The sequence below is a fragment of the Macrobrachium rosenbergii genome, chromosome 29, assembly GCF_040412425.1.
Source record: "Macrobrachium rosenbergii isolate ZJJX-2024 chromosome 29, ASM4041242v1, whole genome shotgun sequence".
Taxonomy (NCBI): domain Eukaryota; kingdom Metazoa; phylum Arthropoda; class Malacostraca; order Decapoda; family Palaemonidae; genus Macrobrachium; species Macrobrachium rosenbergii.
The window spans coordinates 25,736,082-25,745,086 of NC_089769.1; the positions used below are offsets into that span (position 1 = coordinate 25,736,082).

Genomic DNA, 9,005 nt, shown 5'->3' on the forward strand with positions numbered 1-9,005 from the left:
TTGTCCAAACCCCTCGAGATTAGGTTGGTGTTTTCAGAATTGAATGCACAGTTCTCCTCATCACATGTTTTTATCTTGATGTTTGATGTTTACCGTGCACCTTCCTTTGTTGTTGTTTCCAATTCTGTTCTGTACTTTGCAGCAGCAGGTTAGCTCGTTTCGCTGGTGAATAGTACATTTGTTATATCGCAGCTAAAAACTATTTCAGGAGTCTGTGGTCTATATCTTAGGAACTTTATGTCATTGTAGTGAATCTTTTATAAGTTTCACGTGTATTTTATTGTCCTTATTTGTCTGCTTATTGTGGCTATTAATTTAATTTGTTAGCTTTTCCTATCTGTCTATATATATATATATATATATATATATATATATATATATATATATATATATATATATATATGTATGTATATATATGTATGTGTGTGTGTGTGTTAATTTCATGATATACATCTCTATCAGCCATTCAAAAGCAAAAAACATAATGAAGTGTAATGACCCATTTGTTTTTGCCAATAGCTCAAAAGTTTACAAAAACGCAAGTGCTCACCTACCCACACACTGTCTACCAATCATTATTGTACTAATAATGTATCTGTCCCAGCCAATTAAAAGCAATAAACAAAGGGCTGTATAACAACTTGTCAAATGATAAAGTGCTTTTAAACCAACAACAGTTGTAAAAGCTCTAAAGAAGTCAAACACCCAACTATCCCTCCCCACTCATCTCACAAAGTCTTCCCCTCCCCTCTAAAAATATTTCCCTGACCTACCATCCCCTACTGTAACACTTTGTCAGCCTCCTTATGACTGTAAGCAGCGTTGCCAACGCTCCTTTCCACTCGTACAGTGCTTCCAGCCGCCCAAGCATTTTTTTTTTCTTTGTTTTACTTTTATGAATTGTAGTGTATTTTATAGGTATATTGCGGTTCTGGGGTTCCTCTGGGTAATGATGAGTTCCCAGTCTCACCGTAAATACCTGTGCTTTTTATTCTTGTTCTTTAGTGTTAAATTGTGAACACGTGAGTTTGATGCTTATCACCTTGTTGGTGTTCTTTGATTTCATTGTTCCTCTTCTAGAGTAAAACAGTGATCATCCTTGTTATATGTTGATTGGATTTCATGTATGAAATATTTTATTGTCTTCCTTTTCCATGATAATTCTGTATTGTTATTACTGCTTTTATTTTCAATTCAGTTATTACCATTATTATGTATTATGTTTTATTCGATCAATGTGTGTCATGTTCATCCTTTTTTTTTTCATTTAAAATTATTTTTATTTCCTTGCACATGATTTCTATAAGTGATTTACAATATTTTGTTAAGATCTGGGCGTCTTCTGATTTATCCAGCGATCATGGAATAATTCCCGTGCTGTTTAGTGTTGTTAAATCTAGTAAAAGTGAAGTTGATGAGTTTTGTAATTTTTGTAAATAAATAGGTTTAAGTAAAAATTCAGTGAAGTCATTTTAAGTCCTTGGAGGTCCTCCATTTGAAAGTAAAGGTGTAATATAAAACAGGGCGTGACCTGAATCCTGCCTCTAATAATAAGTAAAAATGTAAGTGAGGGAGTTAATCCAAGCACCACAAGTTCCGCCTGAGCCAAGTAAGTGACCACTACTGACTTTGTAATTCTATGTTTAAAAGAGGAACGAAAGGGAATAGAGTCACTGTTGCGGGATGTAAAGGGAACGCCTTTGAATTGGTCATTTCCATCACAAAGGGTAGAATGAACATGCACACTTGCTGAACCCGTAGATACTTTCGCTCTACTTCTTAAGCTTCCTCACTATCATTCCTTGAAAGTGCAGTGAAGTTAAATATCCCAGGCGTGAGATCACCCTCTCACATCACGATACACACACACACAGACATATTATATATATATATATATATATATATATATATATATATATATATATATATATATATATATATATATGTGTGTGTGTGTGTGTGTGTGTGTGTGTGTGTGTGTGTGTGTGTGTGTGTGTGTGTGTGTGTGCGCGCGCGTGCATGTTCATGTCATTATTACTTTAAAGGAATTTTTTCACAAGGTGCCCTTCCCCGAATGTCAAAAAGATCAGCCATTTTCCTTACGCAAACCTCGACACAGGAGTAGCCGGCAAGGAAAGCGGAATTCGAATCGCGAAAATGAATGACGCTTTGGCCCAGTATACTGTATATAAATAATGGCAGTCAGTCCAGTCAGCGCTGTGGACTAAAGCAATTACAACTCCGCCGCCGCCGTCTGGTGTAATATGAACCACGGCTATATGCGCACGGAGCAGATTAGGCAATATATCCGGATTACGGTAAGCTCTAAATTTCAATTAATTTTTCAATTTCCAGTCGCCGTGAAATCGTTTAATAAAATCATCACTCAGATATTTCCTCAATTTTTGTTCCGTCCGATCCCTTATGCATTTACAATCATTTCATAAATGTTGGTGGAAACTATTCATTGGCGGCGTGCGATTGTGTAACAGAAATCCATAGCGGATGTAAATAAAGTCAGAATATGTTTATCCGGATTTTTGTTCGAATAAGCCGGTGGAAATGACTTTGCTGCCACCGACGCGCTCTGTTCATCCTTGCTTTTATCAGAGAGGCAAATTTACGGATTCTATTTTTGATTTTCGTTTATTTAGGATTCTACATATTTTGATTTTTCAGTTACTGATCTATAGCTTCCCGACTTTCTCATCTCTCTTTCATATTTCATTTTTCTGTCGTCTCTTGTGTCCTCTTTGGCTGTTGCCTGCGATCAATTTCATTTTTGCCCCTCAGTTCCAAAGCATCTCGTCAGATCTCACTTCTATCACCTCAGCTTTCACAACTTTTATTAAAATCGTACCTAATGCAATTCTCACTCTAATAAAGGTTATCCAAATAATACTTATATGTAGTTTACAGATTAGCCTTAAGAAATTTGCTATATGCATTTTGAAAAAAAGGGGGGGGGCTTCTGGGTTTATTATATACACGGAATAATTTGTTACCTAAAATGCATATATATATATATATATATATATATATATATATATATATATATATATATATATATATATATATATATATATATATATATATATATATATATATATATATATATACTCACGTATTTATAAAATTCGTCCCTTCAGCCCGTTAGCTAGGAAATCAAATTTAATGGCAGCTGGAGGAGACTCCACTAATGGAGGGGTGAACTTCTGTAGGCCTACCCCCATATCGCCTGATTTGGGGGAACCATACCAACCTCTTAGCCCCAGCATCGTACAATTTTGGCGTGGGGGGAGAAAGCTGTTAGGGACAGAAGGGCTAAGTAGGACTGTAACTGGGCTGCTATGCTGACCCTAGTAGCCTTAGCCATAAGACCTATTTCAATGCGACCTTTCTGCTGGCTGAGATTGCTATTCCAGATTGACCAACGTCTTCGTGCCCCATGCTGGAGACACATCACGCCCTGCCTGGACACACACACACTCGTCAAGTAGGACCATAGTCACACGTAGTACATGCAGTCCTGTTGCTATCCACACTGGCAAGGTGAGACTTCTGTGGCCGAAATTCGTCTTTTGCAAGCGAGCTCCATGCACAGATGCAATAAGGTACGTCTGAAGTAGCAACTGACTGCCACTTATCTTTTTCGTCTCGTGAATTTCTCTCCATCTTCAGTATTTCCTACTTTTCATTCTCCTAAAACAAAGCCTCTTTACTTCCCACAGCCTAGCGTGCACATTTAGCCCTCATGACATGTCCCAAGTCAAATTAAATTAATTCAGTGATAATAATTAGAGCATTCTCACCATAGTGTTACCATGTGAAATCAAATCTAATTTATAAATTCCTCCATCGCACATGTAAGAGAAAGTCATTTGATTTGAATGCTAACCTGTAATTCTCTTCCAGAATCCTGTTATCTGGCTCTTCAAGTGGTCTGCCCTGCCCCCGCCCGTGTAAACCAAATAGCGATAGACATTTAACTGCCATCTTGCCATGTGCATGAGTCTTCTGATTCAGCAGTCCAGGGGCACTAGACACAGTTCCCCTATGCAAATCCAGTTGCGTTAACCACCAAAAATCATTCAACCAGTCACAACCACAGAGTTTCATTTGTGTGTCAAACTATTTCAGGGCTGAAGCCCTTTCAGATTCAGTTATTTGCTATGCATTGTCTAGCTGTTATTGAACATTGTGTGTACTTGCTTGCTGCTCAGTCAGCTCTTTCATATTAATTTCCTGATTGCTCCTTTTGTAAATAAAGTCACTTTAAAGTTGTTGACTGGGTTTTAAAAGGCAACCTCCACTTCTCTGTTTACTTAGATGTGATATCAAGGTAAGTCAGTCCATTCATTACATTTATTGATTATACTCTGAGTGCTATGTGTTGGCCGTTAAGGCAGTTGACAAACAAATCCATTTTTATTCTTCTAACTAGCCTCAGAATATAAAGTATATATATATATATATATATATATATATATATATATATATATATATATATATATATATATATATATATATATATATATATATATATATATATATATATATATATATATATATATATATATATATATATATATATATACTGTATATATATATATATATATATATATATATATATATATATATGTATTTATAATTGTGATAGCCACAATACCCTCTTAACTTCTCGAATTCTTCGTGCTTTTTTGGAGAAGCTTGTCACTACAAAGCCTTAAGATCCAAGTGCAAGAAATTGAAGTGGTTGTGATGTCCGGTAGTGGGAAGCGAACCCACATCACCATAATCACAAGGAGGTCACATTGGCTAAATGCCATCACGAAAGATAATGCCTACCCATTGCCCTCAATCGAAGAGCTGCTGATCAAAGTAAGAGAAAGTAAGTTTTTTACGACACTGGTTTTAAAGTCAGGGTATCATCAACTTCCCTTAAGATGAAAGCAGTAAAGAGAAAATATCTTTTATAGCAAATGATCAGTTATTTGAACATAATTTTCTCCCTTTTGGATTCAAGAATGCTCCTGCCCATTTTTCACGTGTTATGATGTCCATACTAACTTTGTGGTGCACTTGTGTATTTGGACAACATAACTGTAGTAGCACTACAGCAGGTGAGCATGCAGCAAATCTTATTCAAGAGCTGGAAGCTTTAAAGCATCATAGGATGAAAATTAATTCAGACAAGTGCAAGTTCTTCTGATGTGAAGTGGAATTTTTGGGGCACATAGTGACATCTGAAGGCCTTAAGCCTTGTACTGATAAAGTAGCAGCAGTTAAAGAATTTCCACAGCCAAAAAACGCCAAAGAAGTAGCCAGCTTTCTCAGGCTCACAGGTTATTACCATAATTTTATCAAAGGTTTTGGACAAATAGTGCGACCACCAGATTCATTAAGAAAGTGACCCGATTTCCAGTGGGAAGAGGAAGAGGAAGTTGCTTTTCAGAAATTGAAGGATGCACTCACGATTAATGAAGTGTTGGCTTATCCAGAGTTTGATTGGCCATTTATAGTAACAACCGATGTGAGTCAGATTGCAATTGGAGGAATAATTTCTCATGTTGATGATGAAGGAAATGAAAAACTGGTTTGTTTTGCATCACAAGTGTTAAGGGGGCAGAAACGAGATACAGTACCTCTGTTAGAGAGGCATTGGTAATTCTATTGGTGCTGGAGATACTGCTATTTTTGGATGGGGCATAAGGTCAAAATAAACACAGATCATTGCCCATTGAGAGATTTATTCAAGAAAGGGGAGTTAACTACTCAACACGTTCGATGGATTGAGCGGCTGTTAGAGTTTGACATTCTTGTGACCGAACATATAGCGGGATAAACAAATAAAATAGCCGATGCTCTCTCAAGGAGCGCCATAGATGCAATAACAACTTGAGCTGCAAAGACGAGGGAACAACAACATATCCAGTCAAGTAGCTTAAGTACACAGGTGGGTGGAGCACACAGAAAATGGGAGAATCTCGGCGACTCAAGAGAGAGAGAGGTTTTGAGTGAAAACAGCTGTGATAATGCAAGTGGGAAGGTCCCCAGGGGATACTCAGCGTGCATGCCCCGTGAGTGAATGTATAGTTGATTTGTGTGGCTGGAGTGTGGGAGAGCTGATACCTTGTGGTAGGGGTGTAAGAATACTACCACCGTAGGTCTTGCGTGTCGTAAAAGGCGACTAGAAGGACAGCTGCCGCCTTGCAGTTACACTTTTTAGTAAAAGGCTAGGCCCACAGCTGGAAACTGCTGCCTTGCAGGTGGACTTTTTAGTCAAAGGCGAGGCCCACAGTCAATAACTGTGGTTGATGACAGCAAAGGCATGCGGTCATAAAAACCCCTTTGCCGAACAATGAACCATGCCAGATGTTGTAAGAAATATGAATCCGCCTAGGGCGTCCCCTGTAAGTGACTCACATCAGAATCCTCCTACTGGTATGATAAATGGACGAGGGGTACCGCAGGGTTTACGACTGCGGCCAGCGAAGTTAGTGAAAGAGTGGAAGATTAGAGCAGGTACGTGGAATGTTGGTACTCTAACAGGAAGACTGAGGGCGATAGCAGATGTGATGGAGAGGAGGAGGATAGATTTCTTGTGTGTGCAGGAGACTAGGTGGAAAGGGAGTGGAACTAGGGAGATAGGAAATGGGTATAAGCTTTATTACAGCGGATCACGAGAGGGAAGAAATGGAGTTGGAATTATAGTAAGTAACAACTGGAAGGAAAAAGTGGTAGAAGTAAAGAGAGTAAATGATAGGCTTTTAAAGATTCCAATAATAACAGGGGACAAAGTAGTAAATATACGGCAAGAGAAAGAATTATTTAGGCAAGAGTTTGAGGATGCCATTAGTACAGTGAGGGAGGAGGAGAAACTAATAATAGGAGCTGATATGAATGGCAGGGTGGGAAAGAGAAGAGATGGGTATGAAGAGGTACACAGAGGCCATGGGTTTGGAATTAGAAATGAAGATGTGGATTATATATTGGCGATGGCTGAGAGTTTTGAATTGGCGTGTATGAACACGTGGTTTCAGAAGTAGGATAAGTACTTGATAATGTATGAAAGTGGAAAAATGCAAAGCCAAATAAATTACATCCTGGTTAGAGGAGCCGACAAAAGCAATGTGGTGAACTGCGAAGTGATCTTTAGAGAAGCATGTGTTAAACAACATAGGTTGGTGGTGATGGATTTGAAAGTGAGAGGGACGAAACCCAAAAAAGAGAAAAGAGATCAAGAACTAAGATTTGGGAATTTAAAGGAGAAAAGGGGAGCAATTTAGGAGGGCTCTGAGAGGGAGATGGCAGGAAAGGGGGAACATAGAAGTTGGACAGGTTAACGAGTTGAAAATATATGGGCAAACATGAGAGAAATATGTGTGGGGAAGCAGAGGAACTGGTGGGAAGAACCAGCGGATATGGAGTGTCAAGAGGAGAAAAGTGGTGGTGGAATGGAGAGGTGCAAGAATCAATTAAAAGAAAATTAAAAGCATTTAAGGACTGGAAAGTAAGGCATGCACAGGGTGCAGAGGAACGGTACAGAGAAAAGGAAAGAGATGCAGGAAGGAGGGTAGGTATGGCTATTGGAAGGGCAGCAGAGCAGTTGAATGAAAGACTAGGAACAAGAGGAGAAAAGGGTATCTATAAGATTTCAGACTTGGGAAAAAGGCAGAGACAGGATTTGGGTAAACTGGGTGTCATGAAGGGTAGAGATGGAAATATATTGTATAGGGATGAAGACATTAAGAAGAGATGGAGGGAGTATTTTGAACAACTTTTGAATACTGAAAATGAGAGAGAGGAGATGGGGAATCACAGAGGATGGAACCAGTGATGGAGATACAGGATGGAGAAGTGAAGAGAGCATTAAGTAAAATGAAGAATGATAAAGCACCAGGTCCATCAGAGTTCCAAATTGAAATGATCAAATTACTAGGTACAGAGAGGAAGAAATGGATGCTGGATTTATTAAAAGCTATATGGGAAGAGGAAGAAATGCCAGGAGACTGGGAGGAGAATCTAATGGTATACATATACAAGCAGAAGGGAGATGTCATGGAGTGTGGTAAGTACAGAGGAATTAAACTAACAGAGCATGGATTGAAAGTTTTAGAGAGGATACTGGATAAGAGATTAAGAGAAATTGTAAAGATCAGGAAACAGCAGTGTGGTGTGGATTCATAAGAGGAAGAGGGACAGTGGATGCCATCTTCATAGTAAGACAGCTACAGGAAAAGAGGCTTGAGGGAAACCAGGAGCTTTATTGTGCATTTATAGACCTGGAGAAAGCATACGATAGAATCCCAAGAGAAGTGGTGTTTTGGTGTTTGAGGAAGAGGAAAGCCCCAGAAAAGTTGGTTAGGCTGGTCGAGATGACATGTTAAAGAACAAGCACAAAAGTAATAACAGCAGCTGGGGAAACAGAAAACTTTGAAGTTAGTGTTGATTACACCCGGGGTCAGCATTAAGCCCATTTTTGTTTGTACTGGTCATGGATGTGTTGAGTGAAGAGATCAGGAATAAAATGCTGTGGGAGTTGTTGTACGCTGATGATCTGGTGATCACTGCTGAAGATGAGGAGAACCTACAGAGAAGGGTTGGAGAGTGGTAGGAATCTTTAGAGAGGGATGGCTTAAGGGTGAATGTGAATAAAACAGAGGTTTTAGTGAGCATTACAGTAGGGAAGATAGAGACAGAATAGTAATACAAGAAAGAAGAGGCTCGATTATAAAACAGGTGGAAAAGTTTAAATACTTAGGATCTACTGTAAGCCAAGAGGGAGGATGTGAAGCTGAAGTGGACAGTAGGATAAAAGCGGCGTGGGCAAAGTGCAGAGATGTAGCTGGAGTTACATGTGATAAGAAAATGCCAATCAAGCTAAAAGTCAAGATCTACAGCACAGTGATAAGACCAGTGTTAATGTATGGATCAGAAACATGGGCTCTATGGAGAAAAGAGGAAGTAAAGCTTGAGAGAACAGAGATGAGAATGCTGAGGTG

The 9,005-nt window shown here is 38.8% G+C and overlaps 2 protein-coding genes across 2 annotated transcripts; both read left to right on the top strand.

Moving 5' to 3' along the window:
- Positions 1–6,368: 6,368 nt before the first annotated feature.
- LOC136854435 (craniofacial development protein 2-like) lies at positions 6,369–7,049 on the top strand. The gene has a single exon (XM_067130728.1). The coding sequence runs from the start codon at positions 6,369–6,371 to the stop codon at positions 7,047–7,049; it is 681 nt and encodes a 226-aa protein (XP_066986829.1).
- Positions 7,050–7,381: 332 nt separating this feature from the next.
- LOC136854437 (uncharacterized) lies at positions 7,382–7,840 on the top strand. Its single transcript, XM_067130729.1, has one exon. It carries the CDS (start codon positions 7,382–7,384, stop codon positions 7,838–7,840), a length of 459 nt encoding a protein of 152 aa, XP_066986830.1.
- Positions 7,841–9,005: the final 1,165 nt, after the last annotated feature.

Coding starts and splice junctions, on each gene's coding strand:
- LOC136854435 (XM_067130728.1), top strand. CDS start 6,369: ATGCCAGATGTTGTAAGAAATATGAATCCGCCTAGGGCGTCCCCTGTA.
- LOC136854437 (XM_067130729.1), top strand. CDS start 7,382: ATGTGTGGGGAAGCAGAGGAACTGGTGGGAAGAACCAGCGGATATGGA.